This window comes from Rhincodon typus, chromosome 17 (genome assembly GCF_021869965.1).
Source record: "Rhincodon typus isolate 14 chromosome 17, sRhiTyp1.1, whole genome shotgun sequence".
Classification (NCBI taxonomy): Eukaryota; Metazoa; Chordata; class Chondrichthyes; order Orectolobiformes; family Rhincodontidae; genus Rhincodon; species Rhincodon typus.
Window position 1 is genome coordinate 59,546,977 of NC_063348.1, and position 25,001 is coordinate 59,571,977.

Here is a 25,001-nt window from a genome sequence, read left to right on the forward strand (position 1 = left end):
GAATATGAGTTGCTGTTCCTGCAACCTTCGGGTGGCATCGTTGTGGCACTGCAGGAGGCCCAGGATGGACATGTCGTCTGAGGAATGGGAGGGGGAGTTGAAATGGTTCGCGACTGGGAGGTGCAGTTAACATTAGAAAGACGGAGTTTGAGGGGGGACCTGATTGAAGTCTACAAAATCATGAGAGGTATAGACAGGGTGGATAGCAAGAAGCTTTTTCCCCAGAGTGGGGGACTCGATTACTAGGGGTCACGATTTCAAAGTGAGAGGGGAAAAGTTTAAGGGAGATATGCGTGGAAAATTCTTTACACAGAGGGTGGTGGGTGCCTGGAACGCGTTGCCAGCGGAGGTGGTAGAGGCGGGCACGATAGCGTCATTTAAGATGTATCTAGACAGATACATGAATGGGCAGGGAGCAGAGGGATACAGATCCTTGGAAAATAGGTGGCAGGTTTAGATAGAAGATCTGGATCAGCGCAGGCTTGGAGGGCGGAAGGATCTGTTCCTGTGCTGTAATTTTCTTTGTTCTTTTTGTTCTTTGTGTTCTTTGAAAAGCTTTGTTTATGAGTGGTACTGGCAAATCACAGCAAGCGAAGGATGTACAAATCAAAAAGACTTTGAGGCATATAGGTTACATCATTTGAGGCTAGAGTCCATTCAACAGTCTGATAACAGCTGGAAAGAAGCTGTTCCTGAACCTGCTTGTGCATGTGTTCGGGGCTTCTGCGTTTTCGTGCCTTTTACTTGGGGTCCTACATATCGTTTGTATTTAAGTAACCATTCAATTCCCTCCTGAATGCCTCCATTAAACCTGCTTCCACTGCATTCCAAGCCCCAACTACTCAGGTTTTCCTTTCACAAAAGTAGCAAAAGTGACGTGAGAATCACTTCAATTGTGTCAGAGATAGTAGTCTAGCCCCGAAACGTCAGCTTTCCTGCTCCTCTGATGCTGCTTGGCTTGCTGTGTTCATCCAGCTCTACACCTTGTTACTTCAATTGTGTGTTGTCTTATTCTCCACCCTTTTCGAAGTTTGACCCTGTCCAGACCCGTCATGAATTTGAAAACTTCAAACAGATCTCCTCTTAATCTTCTCTCAAGGGGAAACACCTCTAACTTCTCCATCTTATCCTCATAACTGAGAATTCTCACCCCTGGATCCAGTCTCATAAACCTGTTATGAACCCCTCCAATGTACTCTCACCTTCCTAAAGTGTACACAGTACTGCAGCTGAGATTTTAAACATGTTTGGAATGGTTTCCCTGCTTTGGTATTCTATCCCACTCTTAAATCCTAGTGTGGAAAAGATTCAGAAGTGGCTGTAGAGATGAAGAATGTTAGTTATGGTGGTAGATGGGAGAACCTGGGGCTGCTCTCTTTCCAGGAGGGAAAGCCGAGTACAGGTCTGATTGAAGTACTCATAATCATGAGGCAAGTGGACAGAGTAAATGACGTGAAAATTTTCCCACTTATGAAAGTGTTGGGATTTCATTTGATTTATTATTGCCACATGTAGCAACATAGTGAAAAGTATTGTTTTGCACGCTAACCAGACAAATCCCACCTGACATAAGTACATCAGGGTAATAGAATAGAATGTAGAATATAGTGTTACAGCCACAGAGAAGGTGCAGAGAAGGATCAAATCTAATATTTGAGAGATCCATTCAAGAGCCTGATAACAGCAGGGAAGAAGCTGTTCTTGAATCTGTTGGTACGTGTTTTGAAACTTTTGTATCTTCTCCCCGGTGGAAGAGAGTATAACCAGGGTGGGAGGGGTCTTTGATTATGTTGGCCACTTTTCTAAGGAGTGGGAAGTGTAGCCAGCCAATCAAAGGAAGGCTGGTTTTCATGATGGACTGGGCTGCATTCATAATTCTCTAATTTTGAATAAGAATGTACAATCACAAAGTAATTAGTAAAAGAAACAAAAGTGATATGATGGACTGTTTTTAAAATCATTCACAAGATTTCAGAGATCCACAGATTTTCACATAGCCAGTGGTTGGGGTCTAGAATGCTCTCAATGTGGTGGAGGATAGTTATCAGTTTTAAAGAGGGAATTAGGTGGCCGTTTGGAAAGGCAGTGTGTGCAGAGAGTGGGGACAAAGCAGGGGAGTGTTGCTGAGTGTGATGCTCATTTGGAGAGTTGGCATAGATAGGCAGAATGGCTGTCTGCTACACTCTGTAATTGTTCTAATGATGAAGTGCACTTTTTTTTCTGGGTATCAGGTTCATACATACCACCAGCAAAATCTTTGCAAATTTTCTATTTGTAGAATGTGAAGCTTCTCTGTCAAGATAATTAAAATTTTGGAATTCTTTATGCTCTTAAGTTTTAATATTTTGACTTCTATCTGAATGCAGTCTGCTTGTCTCAATTTTATATTGTGTGCGCGCTCTCTCTCAATATAATGAAAGTGGCAGCTTATTATAGATGTGTATTTAACTCCTGTGCTTGCTGTACAACAACTCTTGTACAACATGGTTGGTTGCTCATCTTGTTTGATGACATCACTGCTGCTGGATGACTAGAGATTCCTTGATTTGGTATCGAATCCCAACCAATTAGGAAAGGTCACAAGATCACATCAATGGGTGGATTCATTCTCCTCGAGTCTGCATGGGTTTCCTCCGGGTGCCCCGATTTCCTCCAACAGTCCAAGAATGTGTAGATTGAGTGGATTGGCCATTCTTGGATAGTGAACAATATTGGTTCAATGTTGACCATGAAATCCGGGTCAAAATTTGACACAGATGTATTATTCCTGCGCATTGCTGCATTTTTATGTTGCGATCCTATATTGAGAATGGCCTCGGGCTTGATTCTGTTTTGTTGACTACAAGCAAATAAGTTGTTGCTGCTCTGAATGTCTTAATATGTGAACTGTCCATTCTGCAGTCATCCAGTTCGGATTTGTGACCCTCTTTGTGGCCTCCTTCCCACTCGCTCCACTGTTTGCACTACTCAACAACGTCATTGAAATCCGCCTGGATGCTAAAAAGTTCACCACTGAGCTCCGAAGACCCGATGCAACAAAAGCAAAGGATATTGGTCAGTCAATCTCATGATTATTGTGTTAATGTAATGTTCTTAGTGAGCAAAAAGGACAGTTTGGTATCTGACTTGGCACATCTTAGTGCGACATAATGGCCCAGTGGTTAGCACTGCTGCCTCAGCGCCAGGGACCCAGGTTTGATTCCTCACTCAAACGACTGACTGTGTGGAGTTTGCATGTTCTCCCCGTGTCTGCATGGGTTTCCTGTGGGTGCTCCGGTTTCCTCCCACATCCGAGGATGTGCAGATTAAGTGGATTGGCCAAGCTAAATTGCCCCTAGTGTCCAGGGATGTGTAGGCTAGGTGGGTTAGCCATGAGAAATGTAGGGTTACAGGGATAGGGTAGGAGGGAGGGTTTAAGTGGGATGCTTTGGAGGGTCAGTGTGGACTCGAGCTGAATAGCCTGCTTCCATACTGTAGGGATTCTATAATCTGTGCTGTTCTCAGAGCCACTTTTCTAAGATATATGGTGCTATGGTTTTGATCTGGGACGTTCCTCAGGATAGTGTCCTAGGCCCAAACATCTCCAGCTATTTCATCAATGACCTTTCCTCCATCATAATGACAGAAGTGGGGATGTTTATCAATGAGTATGATATTCAGCACCACTTGTGATGACTCGGATACTGAAACAGTTCATGTTCAAATGCAGTGAGGTCCAGACTTGGACTTGCAAGTGGTGAGTAACGTTCATGTCACAGAAATGCCAGGCAATGACCATCTCCAATTACCTCTGTCCCTTAACATTCACTGGTACTACAATCGCTGAATCCCCCACTATCAACGTCCTGGGGGTTACCATTGACCAGAAACTCAATTGGACTTGCCATATAATTAGTCCGAGGCTAGCAATACTGCAGTGAGTAATTCACCACCTGACTCCCTAAAGCCAATCCACCGTCTACAAGGCACAAGTCAGGGGTATAATGGAATACTTCCCAACTGTCTGGATGAGTGCAGCTCCTACAAGACTTAAGTAGAACACAAATCTTGAAATTCCCTCCCTAACGGTGTTGTGGGACAACCTAGAGCATGTGGACTGCAGCGGCTTAAAAAGGCAGCTCACCACCACCTCAAGGGGCAGCTAGGGATGGGTAATAATTCCTGGATCAGCCAGTGACACCCATGTCCCACAAGTGAATGAAAAACTGCGAATGGGCAATGGAAACAGTTTTAATAGTAACTTTCAAGATGCAATTGGATAAATCCTTTGAAAGCTGCAAGCATAACAAAACGGCAACAGAATTAGTTGCAGAGCTGGATGAACACAGCAGGCCAAGCAGCATCATAGGAGCAGGAAGGCTGACGTTTCGGGCCTAGACCCTTCCTGCTCCTATGATGCTGCTTTGCCTGCTGTGTTCATCCAGCTCTGCACCTTGTTGTCTCGGATTCTCCAGCATCTGCAGTTCCTACTATCTCTAACAGAATTAGTTGTTCAGCTCTTCCAAAGAACCAGCACACACTATGGGCTAAATGGTTTTTTCTGATTTTGTACCATTCACAATGAGCTACTGAAATGCAAGATCCATAAATTGTAAAATTGAAATAATATTCACAAACCAACAATTTTGTATACATCCTTCAACCAAACTTTCCTGAACAAGGGTAATACCCACAACGTTGACTTCCCCTTTCCTCCAGATGCGCTGCCTGGCTTGCTGTGTTTTTCCAGCATCCTATTTGTCTACCTATTTGTTTAACATCTTTTTATTTAAAACAAGACATGCAAAGAATTCCTACTCTAAGTTTGTATCCTTGCTATGTTTTTGTTTAGGTTTGCTTTGTTTTCATTTCGGTCATTTTTGATCTCTACTCCCAGGCTGTTTGCTTTTGCAAGCTAGAATTTCAGTGTTTTGCCATGAGACAGATAGATAAATACATCCAATTGCAATAATCACTTCATATCAGTAAAGAGCTTCTCGGAATCGGTTACAGCACAAAGAGGCCATTCAGCCCACTGTGTCTGCAGCAGCTCTTCAAGTGAGCATCATTACCTGTTACTGTTTATCCTGCTTCCTGACCCCCACACTCTTATATCTTTCTTTTATTCCAATAGCCATCCACTGCCCTCTTGAATGCCTCAATTGAACTTGCCCCCCACCAGGCAGTGTATTCTAGGCCCTGACTAATTACTGTGTGAAGATGATTCTCCTTGCATCATCTTTGCTTCATTTGCACAGCTACTTTAAATCTATGCCTTTTGTTCTTGTTCCTTTTCATGAACAGGAACAGCTTCTTTCCATCTACTCTGCCCAGCCCCCACTCATTATTTTGGGAAAACTCTTTCCAATCTCCTTTCCACCACAATCTCCCCCAGGAGAACAGTCCCAATTTCTTCAGGCTATCCTCAGCTGAAGTTTCTTATTCCTGGAACTGTTCTTGTAAATTATTTCTGCATTCTTCTAATGCATTCATATTTTGCCTATAATGCAGTACTCAACTGTTCACAATACTCCAGCTGGGGTCTAACATGTACCTTGTACAAGTTCAACATCACCTCCCTGCCCTTGTACTGAGGACAGTGTATGCTTTATTACTGTCTGATTCTCTTCCAGCACCTTTTGTACTGTGGGACTCAGCAACTCCTCCACTTTCCTTTCAACTAGTATCTGCATCTGGATTTTTTGAGTTCTGACTTTGTTTTGATCTGTGCAGAGATTAAAAACAAAGGCTAGTAACTTGTCTCTGTGTGGTTGATATATTTATACAACATTTGGGAGCCCTGTCACAAAGAACAGTTTTCAGTCTTATCGCTTTTTTTCCTCTCAAAAGCGGAAGGGGAATTTGCTTTGAGACAAATTAAAATGCCTAGGAGCAGGTCTTCTCATAGCTTGTGTATATATTGTCTGGAAGGATCAAAGAATGGGGAAAAGGTCCCTCGGAAGAGCATTTTAATTGCTTTCAAAAAAAGCAAGTGTTTATTTCCAGCATTTCTGTTTTATTTCCTGATTTGTATTTTTGTTACAATTTTTACTTCAGAGATTTAATGTTATGCATGTTTGTGATGAAATCCCTGATCAGCCAATGGAGATCAGAGCCATGAATTACAAAACTTAATCAAATCCAGGATGAGAGCAGCTGATCTTTGACTCAAATATTTGGGGCTGTATTTTGAAGAAGTGGATCTGTGGCCATCAATAATCTGACTGAGTATGTGAAATATCTTGGCGTATCAGATGAAAGGGAAGAGTTTGACTCATGGTTCAAAGTGCAAGTGTGCGTGAAGAGACAAATCTACCAAGGCATCCTGTAGTTAAGACAAACCCAGTTAAAATGGACCAGATCTTCGTGCTAGGCCTATTCAGGATTGTCAAAAGGACAGTCAACCTGATGTTCTGGTTTGTTAAAGATAGTGTGTTCTGGAATGGATTTTAATTCAATACTGAATAAATAATGTTCAAGGAGGTGGGAGAGTGGAAAATAGTCATTTAAGAAGAATATTCCTATAAAAGTAGGTACTTAAATGAGAGAGTGTGGCAGCACATGGTTTTATTTTATTTTCTCAGGATTGTGTAGTGTGCAAACGCTATCATCTGAAACTGGGATGCACAGTAAACAATTAGTTAATACATCTTAAAATAGAAAGTAGCTTCTTAAATTTCAGTAGCATCTGCAAACCATGGAAACCAGTCACTAAGCTAATTCCCAGATTCTGTTTTGTGGGAGATATCAGCCATCGCATTTTCTGGCTTCATATATGCACACACCATATGTTGGGAAGTTCCAGAAATAGCCAATATTGCAAGGTTGGTCAACGAAATGTTAACCCTTATCTAACACTACAGCATTAATTCCAGTGTCCGTCCTTAAACTAGCAAGTGACATTGCAGTTTGTTTGTGAATGTCATTTGTGAAACAAAAAATCCTTTCTCACAAAAAGAAATGACATTTATTACATGAAAAGATTTAAACAAATATGCAGGAGTATGTTACCAGTGCTGACGATGCCATCATTGACATAAAAGTTTATCATGGACTTGTAAGCTGGGCCAAGGCATGTAGGGGACAAGATCAGACCATCCTGTCCCTTGTGCCTGTTTTGTCATTCAGGTAGATCAAAGCTGATCTGCATCTAACCTCCATCTTCACATCTTATTTCCATAACATTTCCTTAAGAAAAATCTATCATTGTGAAGTTAAGTTTTTTTGAGAATTTCAACTGAACAAGCCATAACTTTTGGGGGAAATGGGTGACAGATTTACACTATCCTTTGTCTGAAGTGATACTTTCCAATATCAGCCCTGAATTCCCTCCCATTTGTGACAGTCCATCATTTCTGGGACTTGGGAGGCCAATTAACCTTCAATAGGATTCAGACTGAAACAGCACAATACGAGGCTCTTGCTGTTTGACCAGCCTCCCGTGTTTAGGGACACACTGTGGCAGCTGCTAGTCCTTCCACATACTTCCAATTTTAGCTGTGTTTGCATCAAATGCAAGCAGAAAGACATCACACCATCCATTTGGTTCGATCTGTTGTATTTGTCCCCCCACCTCCCAAGCAGCATATGCTAGAAATATTTAAGTGAAGTCAATCATCAATGCTGAAGTAGGAGTTAGTGGGAATGCTACTAGCTGTGAGCAACCTGAAATCTCAGGATCTTTTATCCAATGTTACCAGTGTCTAACATTGTGGAACATTATCATTGTCTCTTATCTAAAAACAAAATCCTAAGAATAATCTTCAGTTTTTCATGAAAACTATTCAGATGAAGATCATTATTGTAAAGCTCTACTGTGTCTCCTAGTCTGTCTGAATTAGAATCCATCAAAATATATAGACAATGTAGCAGTAGTGCTGTCTCAATTGCCAGTCTTTTTGTAATGGTTTTTGTAGTGGTGGTTATGGTTTTATACGTTTCTAAGCTTGACTTAATGAATTTCTAAATGAGTGGGAATTCAATTTGGATTGGAATTGTTCTTTTCACCAAAATTGGTTTGATGTCAGCTATTGTCAGAAAAGGGAAGAATGTGAAACTAACTGGACAATATCCAAAATGATGTAACTGCTGTCCTGTTGTATTTAGGTATCTGGTACAACATCCTGAGAGGAATTGGCAAGTTGGCTGTTATCATAAATGTAAGTAAATAGTATTTATTTAAATGTCCTTAATTAAAAGAATTTGGAGGTAACTAATCCAGAGTCTGTATGTATTATCTAATTGTCTCAACACAGTGTTTGCCAGTTAATTAAGTTACATTTAATGGGGGAGAGGGGGGCCAGAGGCATTTTGAGGGGATGCTCCGCAGACTAAGCAACAAAGTTAGGGGCAAGACAATCTCAAATTGAGAAATGATCCAATGAGAACTAACTGTACAAGTCAAATCTAATTGATTTATCTGTAAAATTGAGAGAATGGGAAGTCAATGTGCCTTATTTTTCTTTCTAACCTTTCTCATGCAACCTGAATTAGGTTCCCCACCCCCTCCTACCCCAAGGAATCTGTAGATGTACAGAGACTGATGCATACTGAGCTTTCCAAGTTAGCCTGCAGCATTAATGCTAAGCTTTCAGTGAGCTCTGTTTCAGTATCAGTGCAACAGAACAGGACTATAGTGACTGTGGCAATATAATCACCTGCAGCAGTTAATGTTTGCATGTACAAATCACAGCCTATAAATGATGAGGATTACATGATGGAATTCTGCATCATGAAGCACACACTACCTGATGTAAACCCTTTGCGCCCAGCTTGCTTATTTCTGAAGTCTGCATGAGGTCCATGACAACCTTTCCAAATTCTTCATCTTCATTGAAGAGCAACCTGATCCCTCTTGACCCACTTCTTAAAGGAATATGGTGGAGATTAGGCTCACAATAGAGAGAATGACCAAAGTCCTTTCCATGACTCTGCAGAGCTCCCTGACATTGGTGCTTGTGTGGACAGTGAAGGTGGTTATCTAAAATTTGAAAGAAATCTTGATCAGTTGGGTCAATGGGCTGAGGAGTGGCAGATGGAGTTTAATTTGGATAAATGTGAGGTATTGCATTTTTGTAAAAAAACGAGGGCTAGCCTTGTATAATTAAAAGTAGGGCCCTGGGCAGTATTGTGGAACAGAGACCTGGGTGTGCTAGTACATAATTCTTTGAAATTTGGGTCACAGGCAGACAGAGTGGTTAAGGCGGCTTTTGGCACAGTTGCCTTCTTTGCTTAAATCATTTGAGTATAGGAGTTGGGACGTCATACTGAGGTTGTACAGGATGTTGGTGAGGCCTCTTCTGGAGTACTGTGCAGCTCTGGTTGCCCTGTTATAGGAAGGAAATTATTGAATTGGAAAGGGTCCAAAGAAGATTCACCAGGACATTGATTCACACTGTGTTTCAGGAGGCAGTTACACCTGGTAGAAGTAAGTAGTTCAAATTTGGTCAGTGGCCAGGGACAGCAGGGGTTGACCAATGTTGTAGCAAAAAGAGTAAATGGGCTGGTCAAGAGGACTTTAAACTAGAAAGTGAGGGGAGGGGAAGGAAAGGGTAAAACATCCCACCCCACCCCCAACACACCGAGACACCCACATGTTAACTTCTGAAGGGGTGGATGCACCTGCATGGAAACATATGAAAAAAACTGACCGGAAAGGAGAATGCAGGAGAGGTTATTAAAGTCTTCAGCACAGACACAAATAGGACAGAGTGTTTGGAAAGGGCTAGGAATCCAACTTCAAGCACACTGAATAAATGAGCGACAATAAGAAGAGGGATGGTTAATACAGGACTGAAGGTGTTATGTCTGAATGCACACAGTATGAGAAAGAAGGTAAATGAGCTTGTGGCGCAGAACGAAATTGGCAGATATGGTGCGGTGGGCGTCACGGAGACATGGCTGTAAGGGGATCAGGATTGGGAGCTGAATATCCAAGGATATACATCTTAACAAAAAGATAGGCAGGTGGACCAAGGGGGTGGGGTTGCCTGTTTCATACAAAATGAAATAAAATCAATGGTAAGAAATGAAGTAGGGTCAGATGATGTAGAATATGTGTGGGTAGAGTTGAGGAACCATAGAGGCAAAAAACCATAGTTGGAATTATGTACAGGCCTCCAAACAGTAGTCAGGAGCTGGGGCACAACATACACCACGAGATAGAAAAGGTGTGTAAGAAAGGCCAAGTTACGGTGACCTTGGGGGATTTCAATATGCGGGTGGACTGGGAAAATCAGGCTGGTAGTGGATTGCAAGAAAAGGAATTTGTGGAGTGTCTACGAGATGTCTTTTTGGAGCAGCTTGTGATGGAGCCCATTAGGGAACAGGCAATTCTGGATTTAGTGTTGTACAATGAGGCAGACTTGATAAGGGAGCTGAAGGGAAAGGAAGTGATCATAATATGATTGAATTTACTCTGCAATTTGAGAGGGAGAAGATAGAATCAGGGGAATGGTATTACAGCTGAATAAAGGCAATGACAGAGACTGAGGGAGGAGCTAGGCAGAATAGACTGGGAGAGGAGCCTAGCAGGAAAGATGGTGGAACAGCAGCGGCAGGAATTTCTAGGAGTAATTCAGGAGACACAGCAAAAATTTATCCTTGGGAAAAAGAAGCATGGTGCAGGGATGATGAGGCAACCATGGTTGATTAGGGAAGTCAGGGATAGCAGAAAAGCAGAAGGGAAAGGGTGAAGGGCAGTGGGAAACCAGAGCATTGGGAAGCTTACAAAGACCAACAGTGGGCAACAAAAAAGGAAATAAGGAGGGAGAAGATTAAATGAGGGTAAGCCAGCCAGTAATTTAAGGGAATTTTAAGAGTTTCTTTATATATCTAAAGGACAGAGAGAGGCAAAAGTGGACATTGGACCGCTGGTAAATGATGCTGGAGAGATAGTAGTGGGAAATAAGGAAATGGCTGAGGAGCTGAATAATTACTTTGCGTCAGTCTTCACAAGAAGGCACAAGTAATATCCCAAAAATGTGAGAGTCGGGGCAGATCTGAATATGGGGGCCATCACCCAGGAGAAGGTGCTAGAAAAACTGAATGGCCTGAAGGCGCATAAATCACCTGGACCAGATGGACTACACTCCAGAGTTCTTAAGGAGATAGCTGAAGAGATAGTGGTGGTGTTAGTGGTGATCTTTCAGGAATCACTAGAGTCAGGGAGGGCCCAGAGGACTGGAAAATTGCTACCGTGACACCCCTGTTTAAAAAGGAAGTAAGGCAAAAGACTGAAAATTACAGGCCGATTAGCCTAACCTCGGTCATGGGTAAGATTTTAGAGTCCGTTGTGAAGGATGAGATTTCTGAATTCTTGGAAGTGCGTGGTAAAATAGGGCAAAGTCAGCACGGCTAGACCAGGGAGAGGCAATGGATGTTATCTACCTGGACTTCAAGAAGGCCTTTGACAAGGTGCTGCACAGGAGGCAGCTCATTAAGATAAGGGCCCATGATGTTAGAGGCAACGTGCTGGCATGGATAGAAGATTAGCTTTCTGGCAGAAAGCAGAGAGTGGGGATAAAAGGGTATTTCTCATGATGGCAGCCGGTGACAAATGGTGTTCCACAAGGGTTAGTGTTGAGACCACAACTTTTCACTTTGTACATTTAATGATCTAGATGAAGGAACTGTGGGCATTCTGACTAAGTTTGCAGACGATACAAAGATAGATAGAGGGACAGGTAGTATTGAGGAGGTGGGGAGGCTGCAGAAGGACATGGACAGGTTCGGAGAGTGGGCAAAGAAGTGGCAGATGGAGTACAATGTGGGAAAGTGTGAGGTCATGCACTTTAGTAGGAAGAATAAAAACATGGACTATTTGCTAAATGGGGAGAAAATTCAGAAGTCTGAAGTGCAAAGAGACTTGGGAGTTCTAGTCCAGGATTTGCTCAAGGTAAACTTGAGTCAGTAGTTAGGAAGGCAAATGCAACTTTGGCATTTATATTGAGAGGATTTGAATATAAAAGCAGGGATGTACTTCTGAGGCTCTATAACGCTCTGGTCAGGCCACATTTGGAGTATTGTGAGCAGTTTTGGGCCCCATATCTCAGGAAAGATGTACTAGCCATGGAGCGGGCTCAGAGGAGGTTCGCAAGAATGGTCCCAGGAATGAAAAGCTTAACATGAGGAGCATTTGAGGAGTCTGGGTCAATACGCGATGGAGTTTAGACAGATGAGGGGGGATCTAATTGAAACTTTCATAATAATGAAAGGAGATGAGGAGAAACTTCAGCCAGAGAATGGTGAAACTATGGAATTCACTGCCACAAAAGGCTGTGGAGGCCAGGTCATTGAGTATATTTAAGACTGAGATAGGTTCTTGATTGTCAAAGGTTACTGAGAGAAAGTGGGAGAATGGGGTTGAGAAACTTATCAGCCATGATTAAATGGTGGAGCAGACTCGATGGGCTGAATAGCCTAATTTCTGCTCCAATGACTTATAGTCTTATGTTATCTGGAATGGAGGGTTTAAGTTATAAAAATAGGCTGGGACATTTTTCACTGGAGCATAGGAGGTTGAGGTGTGACCTGTCTAGAGGTTTATAAAATCATGAGGGGCATGGATAAGATGAATAACAAGGTCTTTTCCCTAAGGTGGGAAAGTTCCAAACTAGGGGGCATTGGTTTAAGGTAAGAGGAGAAAGATTTTAAAAAGGACCTGAGGCAGCTTTTTCACACATAGGGTAGTTCATGTGTGAAATGAACTGCCAGAGAGAGTGGTGGATGCAGGTTTAGTTACAGCATGTTCCTATCCAAATGTCTTTTACGTGAATAGGAAAGATTTGGAGGGATATGGGCCAAATGCAGGCGGGTGAGACTAGTTTAGTTTGAGAATGTGGTCGGTGTGGACTAGTTGGGCCAAAGGATCTGTTTCTGCGCTGCATGACTCTGACGTTTGAATGCGTTGCTGCAGAATGTTTTGTGCAATCGTCAATTTGTTCACAAACAACACAATGAAACCTTAACTGCGGGAACCTTAGCTAAATAACCAGTTCTTTAAAGTCCACATTGAGATATGCAGCATGGAAACAGACCCTTCAGTCCAACTTGTCCATACCAACCAGATTTCCTATGTAAATCTAGTCCCATTTGGCCCATATCCCTCTTAAACCCTTCATATTCATATGCCCATCCAGTTACCTTTTGAATGTTGTAATTGTACCAACCTCCTCCACTTATGCTGGCAGCTCATTCCATACATGCACCACCCTCTGTGAAAAAGTTGATCCTTAGGTTCCTTTTAATATCTTTCCCCTCTCACCTCAAACCTATGCCCTCTAGTTTTGGACTTCCAAACCCTGGGGAAAAGACCAGAATTACTGAGTCGAGGAGGGTCCCAGAGGCCCAGAAAATGGCAAACGTAACACCCCTGCTTAAGGGAAACAGCAAACAGGAAGTTATCACCGGACCCAAAACGTTAACTCTGTTTTCTCGTTCACAGTTGCTGCCAGACCTGCTGAACTTTTCCAGCAACTTCTGGTTTTGTTCCTGATTCACAGCATCCGCAGTTCTTTTGGTTTTTGTTACAGGAAGTTATTGTCTGGTTAGCCTGATTTTGGTCGTTAAGATTTGAGAGTGCACATTGTCTGCTTTCTGCGATTGGGAAAAGTATAAAGACAGCTTCTTATCGCAGGTTTGCTCATGGTTGACATTGGAATAGCCAAGAGGCTAGTGTGAGAGTTCTATTGTTTCAAAAGTAATGGGATGGTTGCCACACACTTTGTTTCATTTTAAAGTTTTAAACTTAGTTTATGCAGTACAGAAATACCTTGTGTATATATAATGGCACATTGTATACACAACCGAGACTGATGGTGTTTTTCTTAAATTAGATTTATGAACTGAAGCCAGCCGCTTCATGCATCTTTCTGATCCAACATTAGTTTGAGTTTGACTGTTTTGAAAGTGATGATGTTAGTTTCCAATTAAGGTAAAACTGAGTTGGCTAAAAACGCATCTCCGTCAGTCATTGCGTTTTAGGGGAAGTGGGTACACTGCATTGTTATGGCCTTGAGAAAGATCTTGGCTGTGGACAGGGCACTATCACCCTGATGTGTTGTTGGGATATGAGATCACACCATGTCAACCTGTGGCCTGATTTAGAGTCTGCCTGTGTGGTCGATGGGCAGGGACACTGACTAACATTTGCGGGGGAGGGGATCGCGGTGGTGGTTGGGAGGAATTAGACTGCAGGACAAATTATTTCAGCATGTTTCTGTAACATCAGAAACACAACAACAATCACTGTTTTATCCTTTAATCCCAATTCTTGCGTATTCAACAACCCTCTTGGGAAAAGAATAGAAAAAGATTTACAACCCTTTTGAGGGGGAGGTGATTGTATAATGGTATTATTGCTGGACTGTTAATCCAGAGACTCAGATAATGTTCTGGGCACCCGGTTCGAATCCTGCCACGGCAGATGATGGAATTTGATTTCAATAAAAATATCTGGAATTAAGAATCGAAGGATGACCATGAAGCCATTGCTGATTGTCGGAAAAACCCATCTGGTTCACTAATGTCCTTTTAGGGAAGGAAACTGCCATCCTTACCTGGTCTGGGCTACATGTAACTCCAGACCCACAGCAATGTGGTTGACTCTTAAGTGCCCGATGGGCAATAAATGCTGCCCTAGCCATGAATGAATAAAGGAAGTGAAAGAGCTTCTCATCTCAGTCTTAAATGATCATCCCCGTACCTCGAGAACCAAAAGAACTGCGGATGCTGTAAATCAGGGACAAAAACAGGAATTGCTGGAAAAGCTCAGCAGGTGTGGCAGCATCTTTGGAGAGAAATCCGAGTTAACGTTTCAGGTTTTGCAAGGGTCACTCGACCGGAAACGTTAATTCTGATTTCTTTCCACAGATGTTGCCAGACTTGCTGAGCTTTTCCAGCAATTTCTGTTTTTGTCCCTTTACCTTGAGCCTTTGTCTTTGATTCCCCAGCCAAGAGTCAACACCTTCTTAGTGTCTGCCCCGTCAAGCTCTTTCAGAGTCTTGTAGGTTTCAATAAGATCCCTTTCTTTCTTCCACACTCCAGAGAATATAGACACAATTTATTGAGTCTCTTGTCATGGAGATTCCTCTCATTACAGGGCTCAATTTAGTGAAACATTGATGTACCATCTCCAGTGCAAATACATCCTTCCTTGGGTGTGGAGAATAAAATTGCATCGAGTACACTGTCTCATCAATGCTGTCTACAGCAGTAGAAAGACTTCCTTTCTCTTGTACTCTAATACCTTCTTCATGGTGAAGGCCAACCTACCATTTACCACCTTTAATTGCTGCTTGTTCCTGTGACCCAATCTTCCCCCCCCCCCCCCCCCCAATACTGTGATATTACCTACAACTCCATTGACGTGTACCTTGCGTTTCAACCTTTCATATGCCACCTTGCCTCTTGGAATTCCAGCAAACTAATTCCAATTTCCTTGCTCCCCTTTATCTATCCGGCTCATTGCATATCATTGCACAAAGTAAGAATGCATTGTTAGGATTCTAGAATTTTCCCAACAAATGTCCTGTTAGGTCACCTGTTGTTGACCTCTCCTCTTTCTTGAAGAGCAGCATTCCATTTACTAAAGTTCAATCCGGGACTATTTTAGATACCAGAAAATTTTGGAAAATCGTACATAGTGCATCTACTATTTCTGCAGCTATTGCTTTTTACACACAAGAATGTAAGCCATGTCCAATGGACTCATTGCATTTTAGACCTTTAATTTTCTCTAATTGTTCCTGAATGATATCAGTGATTTTAGGTTTCTCTCAATTATTCAATCCTTGGTTGCCCCTATTTCTCATATCTAACTTGTGGGAATCTCTGCCTGTCACCCCATGCCCTCAGCAGTGTGTCATTCCTAGTTCTGTTGCTGCCATTGATTTCTACATAGACCATTGGACATCTGCATTCCCCCCTCCTTGATCTCTCACCATTACCAGAGGTGTCCTTAACCCAGGCACTGGGCCCTCAGCACAACCTTCAGAGTGTTTGGTCACGGCAACAGAGATTGGGGTCTATCCCCCTGGCTTACTGACCTCTGGCACAGCCACGTTGCTTCTCCATGCCCCCAATTTGAATGACACCCTACATCATTGTGTCATGCTTAGTCTGCTCCTTCATCCTTAATTCTTGTCCTCATCACCTCATGGCAAAGTCTATTTCAAGCTTCCATGCAGAGTTGCTGAATGTTATGAGGTAAGGAATAGCGACATGTTTACACTGGTGATAGAGGTGCTAGATATATCTGGTGCAATGAGAAATGTAAAGTGAATGGGTTTAACCCATGACCTTGTGTATGAATGGATCTGAGGATTGTGTAAATACCACGAACCATGTTTGGGTCTGTTTATTGAATGGACATTTACCGGATGTGATGGTGTAGTAAAATTGTGAAGCTGCCTTCTATCAGTGTTTGTAAACATACTGCCTTGAATAGCAGCATGTTTTGTGAAAGTTGGGTTTTCTTGTGCTGTACGTTTTGTAGCCTACGTCTGTTGCTTGTCCTAGGTTTGAAAATCACGTCCAGTATTAACATGAACAAAGAACAGTACAGCACAGGAAATAGGCCCTTTGGCCCATTAAGATTGCACTGATATGTGATGCCTTTCTAAACTTAAACCTTTTGCCTGTATGTGGTCCATGTCCCCCTCTTCTCTGCCTATTCGTGCATCTGTCAAGATGCCTCTTTAAATGTTGCGACTGGATCTGCTTCTACCACCTGCTCTGGCAGCATATTCCACCACCCTCCGTGTAGAAGAGAACTTGCTTCTCACATCTTCTTTAAACTCAACTCCTTAGTAACTGAAAATTCTGTCCTGGGGGGAGAAAAAATTCTCTTCATTCTATCCATGCCTCTCAAAGTTTGTAAACTTCTATCAGGTCACCCCTCATCCTTCAGCATTCAAGTGAAAACAAAGTAGGTTTGTCCAATCTCTGCCCATAGCTAAAACCCTCCAAACCAGGCAACATCCTGGGAAACCATTTCTGTACCCTCTCCAAAGCCCCTACATCTCTCTGGTAGTGTAGTGACCAGAAGTGCACAATCTCCGTTTCAGTGGACGGCACCAAAGATTTCCAAAACACCATAAGAGATAACAGCAGAATTAAAGTCTGTTCTGCCATTTGATTGTGGTTGATGTTTCTCAACCCCATTCTCCTGCCTTCTCCCTGTACCCTTACTAATCAAGAGCCTGTCTATCTGTGTCAAAAACACTCCATGACTTGGCCTCCACAGCCCGTTGCAGTAATGAGTTCCACAGATTCACCACCCTCTGGCTGAAGAAATTCCTCCAACTCAGTTCTAAAAAGTTGTCCCTTCACTGTGAGGCTGTCCCTTCGGATCCTAGTCTCTATGGCAATTGAGAACGTCTCTATGGCAATTGAGAACATCTCTACGTTCACTCTGCCCAGGCCTCTCAGTATCCTATAAGTTTTTTTTTTAAAAATCAGGTTCCCCTTCAACATTCTAAATTCCATCAAGTACAGACCCAGAGTCCTCAATCGCTCTTCATATGACAAGTCCTTCATCCCTGGAATCATTCTTGTAAACCACCTCTGGACCCCCTCCAAGGCAAGCACATCCCTCCTTAAACACGGAGCCCAAAACTGCGCACAATATTCCAAGTGAGGTCTGACCAGAGCCTTATACAGCCTCAGCAGTATATCCCTGCTCTTATATTCTAACCCTCTTGAAATGAATGCTAACATTGCATGTGTCTTCCTGACTACCAACTGAACCTGCATGTTAACCTCGCGAATCCTGAACCAGGACTCCCAAGTCCCTTCATGCTTCAGATTTCTGAAGCCATTCCCCATTTAGAAAATAGTCTGCGCATCTATTCTTTCTACCAAAGTGCATGACCTCACACTTTCCTGCAATCGTATTCCATCTGCTACTTCCTTGCCCAAGCTCCTAGTGTCCTTCTGCAGCCTCCCCACTTCCTCAACACTATCTATCCCTCCGCCTATCTTTATTGCTAAGTTTGCAGATGACCTAATTCCTTCAGTTACTTTATCCAGATCACTTCTTTTCGTAGGTATATTGTAGCACATGAAGGTGATGTTTGAACTTTAAATGTTCAATGTGCAGTATTTTATATCTTCTTCTTACTGTGACATACTTAAAACAGCAGAATGAGGAGCAGGAATAGACAATTCCCTCGCTTGTTCTGTCGTTTAAAATGATCATGGCTGATCTCATCTTGGCCTAGAGTCCATTTTTCTGCCCACTCTCCATAATCTTTCAAACCAATAATTAAAAATCCCTCAACGTAAATTTGAGGAAACAATGTCCCATTCCTGACGTCTGCATTTTTTGAGGTCCTGTATATAATGGGAGAATGTTGATGCAAGATGTAATACGTGCTGCAGGGCTATGGAGCACTGTCTGATTGATGTCTCTTTGGGGCTGGTGTTATTGCACTGATTCGGAATTGCAGCCAGCTTATGATCTCAAACAGCTCAGTATCTCATCCTGACCAAATGACACAGAGCAAATAACTTCACCACCAGTTGTGTAGCTGGTAAATGGTCCATTGTATAAAAGCATTTCGTTCTGGCAAAATGCCCCACTGAGAGGCAGCTGAGGTTAATTGTATCTGAAGTTGCCAAATACAATAAATCCTCAACACTACCATGAGGAAGGACAAAAGTGAAGGTCTGGTGGTGCCCCATTGCAGTGGCTTTCAACTTCTGTGGAGAGTAGAGGAAAGAGCCATGAATAATGTTTGTACCTGACTTCCCAAAGAATTTCAGTGGTTGACTGATGATTTTAGAAATGTGCTGTCTTGGAACTTAGTCATGGCTTGCTATAAGATTCTAAACCACAAAGTGCTCAAGTACACGAAGGAAAAGTTTCCAAGGAAATTGTCTTTGTACCGCTGTGAGATTTTTCCTCTTAAATCAAGATTTCTACTGGGAACAGAACAAAGACAGATTTTTGACCTTTTTTTCCTCCTTTTGGAAAATGGCCAAATAGTTGGGAACATCATTAATTCTTTCTTTCCTTGACTCAGTTCTCTGCTAGATACCTCAAAAGCTTAGGCCTTTAGAGCAGAGCCAACTCTGGAGTAGCGACAGATGGACATACCAGATGTAATCTGAGGCTCATGGAAGAGCAGCATGAGATTCAGTAAGGCAACTGTAATGTTAAACATACAAGTATGCAAAAGTCAAATGTCCCTTGGTAAATGATAGCCCTTTTGGAATTTTCTTTGTCATCATCTCATTTCTTTTCTCCTTCGTTGAAATGTCAATTTTATCTTTTTTATAAGCAGTTCCCCGCAGAGTTCAAATAATACATTGGTAAGATGTATTGTTTGGTTTTGGGGAGGGTATAGGAGGTTTAAATGGCTGTATTTCCTCACCACCCCTTTTGAAGAGGCTTCTGACAGTTGTCCTCCTTCCTGTCTGCAAACCCATACTTTTCGAAGTGATTGGAAATGGTCTGGCCCTCGCCCCTAGTTAACCAGCCTGTTCTCAGTAGGTCGTGCAAATTCACTGTCAGATCTGATTACTAGGATTGTCTGAGGATGCAGCAGGATGTAGATAAAGGGTGGTGAGTGCCTGGAACGTGCTGACAGAGGTGGTGGTGGTGGTGGAAGCGGACACAATTCCAGCATGCAAAAAACACTTGGATGAATACATGAATAGAAAGGGAATAGAGGGATACGGATACTGTAAGTAAGGACAGTTTTAGTATGGAAGGGCAAAATGTGTCAGTGTAGGCTTGGTGGGCCAAAGGGCCTGTTCCTGCATACTGTATTGTTCTTTGTTCTACTAGTTGACCCCTGAGCAAGGTTCACCATTGGAAGGTCCCCCTCCAACCTGGCCCAGCATTGTGGAGTGAACTCCTGCTCATCAGGGTCCACTAGGAGGCCTTAGGGAATGTTGACCACTTCCAAACCTCAAGTGTCCTGTTGGCTAAAGCAGCTATTGAAGAGATCTAACACCATCTATGGTGTGCTAGCACAGCCTTCAGCCACCTGAGGAAAAGGGTGTTCGAGAACAACAATATCAGTTCCCACCCTCCTACGTGGCTCCGAGACGTGGACTGTCTGCAGCAGACCCCTCAAAGTGCTGGAACAGTACCACCAACGCTGCCTGCACAAGATCCTGCAAATCTGCTGGGAAGACAGGCACCAACACCCCCAGCATCAAGGCATTGACCACCTTTGATCTGCTACAATGGACTAGGCACATTGTCCACATGACTGACATGAGACTCCCCAAGCAGGTGCTCTACTCCCAGCTTCAAATGGCAGGTGAGCAGAGGAAGTGCTTCGGTGATAATCCCGAGGCTTCAACGGTGAAGTGCAACATTCCCAGAAATACCTGAGCATCGCTGGCCCAAGACTGTCCAAAGTAGAGGAGGAGCATCCGGGAAGGTGTGGAGCACCCTGAGACTTGCCTTCGGGATGGGGGTGAGGGGATAGCAGAAGCCAGGTGAAAATAGCGAAAGGAGTGCACCGTCACACCAATGCCCCACCCACCCTTTCCCACGATCACCACCTGTCCCAAGTGTTAGAGTGTACAGTACCACATTGGTCTGTACAGGCACCTATGGACTCACCGTGGGAGTAGAACAGAGTCCTCCTCGCCTGCAGGGGACTGCCAATGATGATGATGACCACCCATTAGAAAATATGTCTGCAGTTGGTCAAGAAATGGTTAAAGATTTCTGTTTACCTACTTTCTGAAAATCTTCCAAAAATTCAGGGAAGGTGCTGATGAGCTGCCTTCTTTAACCACTGCAGTCCATATGCTGTGTAGGTAGACACACAATGCCCTTTTGGGGGGGAATTCTAGGATTTTGACCCAGTGACACTGAAGGAACGGTAATATATTTCCAAGTCAGGATGTTTGGTGTCTTGAAGGGGATTTTGCAGCTGGTGATGTTTCCATGTATTTGCTGCCCATGTTGTTCCTGATGGAAGTGGTTGTGGGTTTGGAAGATATATCTACGCAGCCCTGGTGAATTTCTGCAGTGCATCTTGTATATAGTACACACTGCTGCTACTGAGCGTCGGTGGTGGAGGGAGTGAATGTTTGACGGTGTGGTGCCAAGCAAGTGGGCTGCTTTGTCCTGGATGGTGTCAAGCTTGAGTCGTTGGATCTTCAAGGGCAGGACTTGCACAGTTAATGATGGGGCCCTGGGTAGTGTTGTAGAATGTCTGCAGTATTTTCCTTTTATCAGAGGTCAGGATCCTCTCCTCTCTGGTGAAGAGCTGAATGCTAGGCCCATCTTGGTTCTTTCTGTTCCGTTGTGAGCTCTTTTCTTCCTGTAATGAGAGAGAGGAAGACATTGAGTTCCCTCCACTCCCATCATCTTCAGCTCTGAAATTTTACTTCCCTCTTGTATGTAAGCAGGGGAAGTCCAGGCTCTCTTTCTCCTGAATCACTTCTTCCCTGTGGCTGAGAAAATGCTCCTCGAGGCACAGTGAGCCCTTCCAGATGAAGCTTTCCCTGGGGCAGTGTTGAGGTCAACACAAGGAACCTCCATTGTCTTTAGTGGTCTGACCAATACAATTGACTCAATAAGTTGTTCCATTCTGTCCATTGTGTCTCAAAGTTGTGGGTTTCCAAGGAATTTCTCAACCCTGCATTTGTTTGATGCGACTGCATCTGGCTGAGTGAAGATCTCAAAAAGGCACTTCCAAAATCTGAGCTTGTTTGAGGTTGACATAACAGCTGTTTACAATGTATCTGCCTCTGCTGATTCATATTACTGAAGATCAGCTCTGCTCAAATGAAAGTATTGAATGCCACCAAGATGGGAAACTCTTTACCTTCAGTCACCTTCATGCCACTAAACTCGACTAGCCTAGATTGACTGATTGTGTTACTTCCCAGTCTGCACTAGACTTACAGGCCATTGTAACCTCCTGAGTTCTGCAAACACAAAACTCTGCTGCTATTAATGTTTCCAAAATACAGCTCTACCGCCAACCCGTCCCTGGTCAGCCAGATTTTCTACTTGCCCTCCCTGTCGAAGGGAAAGCTCTGGAATATGTTGAGCACAACTCTCACTATGGTCATCACTCTCTCAAAAAGCCACCTCGGATCAGCTGCCCCTTTCTACAAACTATATCAGCAAGTGTTTAAGAACGAGGACCTCCCCATCAATGTAAATCCTAGTGCGGAGCAGTTGTCGTCACGACCCTCCTGATCTGCAGAAAGATCTGAACAGTCTCTTAGTGACGTAAGCACTAAAGAAACACCATCAGTAAATTTTCTTTCGAAGATTTGTAGCTCAGGTTGTGGATGAGGTTGTAGACTTGCTCACCGAGCCGGTGTATTTGACTGCAGATGTTTTGTCACCCTGCTAGGTTACATCATCAGTGGGCCGCCGGTGAAGCGTTGGTGTTCTGTCCTGCTTGTCATCTACCAAAGACCCCAACAAACTGAGGCATATAAATAACAAGCAGAATAGAACACCGACGCTTCACTGAAGGTAACAGTTAGTGTGCCTATCAGGGTGACAAAACATTTGCAACCAAACCCACCAGCTCGACGAGCTTGTCTACAACCTCAACCATCAGCAAATGTTCATCTGCATCCCCCATATGCAAAGGGAGGATTCTGGAACAGGCCAGTGTCGTCCTCAAGACCAAGCCCAACAGAATTTAGATAAAGACCCTCCAATGTCGATGGACTTGATGCTGTCTGGATGACTGTGAAACGTCTCGCAGACTCGGTCCTGACCAGACAGCCAATATTCCAGGTGAAGACCAAGAAACCTCTCCAGGCAATCTGAAGCTCCCCTTCATGCATGGCATCATTTAAATCCAAACCAGAATAACAGAGGAATGAGCCTGTTAGTGTGGTGAAGACTCGGAGACTTTTACATGAGTAGACATTGCCTCAAATCAAGCCACCGCCAGCAACAATACACCAAGAAATACTTTGCTTCTCTTTGTCCTCCAAGTAACATTTTGCAACTTTATAGACTTTGCACACATCACTCATCTCCTCACAAGACATCTGATAGTGCTGCTATGTAACTGTCTCTCATTTGCAATTTGAATCAATAAAACATTTAAAACTGATGAGGAATATTTAATCCCATCAGCACCCAGGATCTCAAATATTTTTGAAATAAACCATCTGATAACAAAGATATTAACCATAGTTATATTTCTTGTTTATGTTGCTAACTCTTGGCATGTAGGTATCATTGGTTGCGCCAGTGTTTATTGCCCATCCTTAGTTGCCCTTGAGAAGGTGATGGTGAGCTGCTGCCGTGACCCACAATGCTGTTGGGGAGTTCCAGGATGTTGACCCAATACATAAATACTTAATATTGAAAATATGTCAAAATCATAAGCAACAAATATAACTCATTATGGTTCAATATTGTTCCTCCATCAAATGGATTGTAGCAGTTCACTTTTAAACTGAAGGCAGATGGTTTAGAGAGATTTGAGGGTCTGGAGTGCACTGCCTGGGAGGGTAGTTGAAACAGGAAACCCTCAAACCTTTAAAAAGTACTTGATGAGCACAACATAACAATCCAGGCTATTGGTCTAGTGCTGGAAAGTGTGACTAGTGTTAGGTAGTTGTGTAATGTTGCTGGTACAGACTTGATGGGCTCAAAGGACACTTCTGTATGATTGTATAAGAAGGCAGTTCATCATTGCCTATTCCTAATTGCCCTGGAGAAGGTAATAAATGTTGGCATAGCCATGACGCCCACGTCCCATGAGGGGATTTCAGTTTTAAAAATCCAAGCCAAACAAGGGTTTAAACCAAAAGCAGGTTTTCAGAGCGGTTTAACTACATTTTAATTGGCAGGAATAGGCTCCTTTTTGAAATTTCCCCACCAATTTTCTGATTCTCTACTCAGATTCCAGGTTAAATGAATGGAAAGAGACATTTCACAAATTGAAGTGACTAGGAAGCTGTTCTACCTTGACATTTGGATAATTTGTACTAGATATTCAAAACTAAAATTAACTATATGCATCTGCCATAATTGTTTCAAAGCAATGGTCAATATTTTTCTCGACTATAGCAACATTGATGCATTCATCTGTTTGCATGAAGCGTTCCTTGTCTGCTCTTTGATTCCCACACCTCTCATTTCCCATTTCCAACATACTTCTCCCCCTTCCCCTGCTTGCCTGTCTTGTCCTATCCTCCTCGAACTTTCTCTCTATGTTGGTCTCCTGTTGTGTTTACTGTTCAGACTTTTCTTTTGATTTATATTGATATCATGGAGAATAGGCTTTTGATTTGATATTGAGGCTGCTTGTTTGTTTATTTCCTTCTGACAGCATTATTTTACTGCCGCTCTGGTATCCTTTCCTAAATTAACGTTTTGTCTCCACCCCAGTGTGCCTGTTATTTAGTCACCAAATCTGGTCTGCATTTGCCAACAGCCCTCACAACCCAGGAATCAAGTCTAATGAACCTTCAACCCAGGGATTGAGGTGGTAGCTATCAGCATGACAGATCCTTTTGAACAGCTGGATAAAAGAAGTGGTTGAAAGGATCTGGGAGTAGGAATAGGTAAATATAGTCAGTGCTGTTTCTTCTTCCTGAAAATTAGTAACCTTACAAAAGAATGGAGATAATACTGATTTGCAGGGATACTGTCTGACATAGAGAAAGGTAAAAGACTTGGAAAAGTTTCAAATAATTCTACAGAACAATGCAAAGCAACAGATTAATCTCTAAAAATAGAAGCAGACGATTACCAGTAGTTGAGGGATCAAGTACAAGAGTTCTTGCCTGGGGACTTACCTTGTTTCAAGCCTCTTACAGCTAACAATAGAAGCTTCTGTGGATCCAACAGTTCTGGTGGATCTATGAACTGGGCTAACATTGCACATTAAATTGGTCATTGGAGGTTTAAGGTGGGAAAGTGATTCAGAGAGTTTCTTCACTGTAGAAGGTAAGTATTGACTGGTTTGAGTAACAGATCTTTGCAGCATCACTTCTATTTATTTATTTATTTGTACTTTAGGTGTAGCGTGTGCTGGGGTGTCTAGATTGACAATCTGTTTAAATAC

The 25,001-nt window shown here is 42.9% G+C and overlaps 1 protein-coding gene across 1 annotated transcript in view; it reads left to right on the top strand.

Moving 5' to 3' along the window:
- The first annotated feature begins 1,326 nt into the window (after positions 1-1,326).
- Positions 1,327-25,001, top strand: part of LOC125485216 (anoctamin-1-like) — a 35,008-nt gene continuing 11,333 nt past the window's right edge. Inside the window, exons 1-3 of the mRNA XM_048606904.1 lie at positions 1,327-1,402; positions 2,902-3,054; positions 8,086-8,138. Coding sequence (XP_048462861.1) covers positions 1,327-1,402; positions 2,902-3,054; positions 8,086-8,138 — 282 coding nt within the window. The remainder of the gene's footprint in view (positions 1,403-2,901; positions 3,055-8,085; positions 8,139-25,001) is intronic.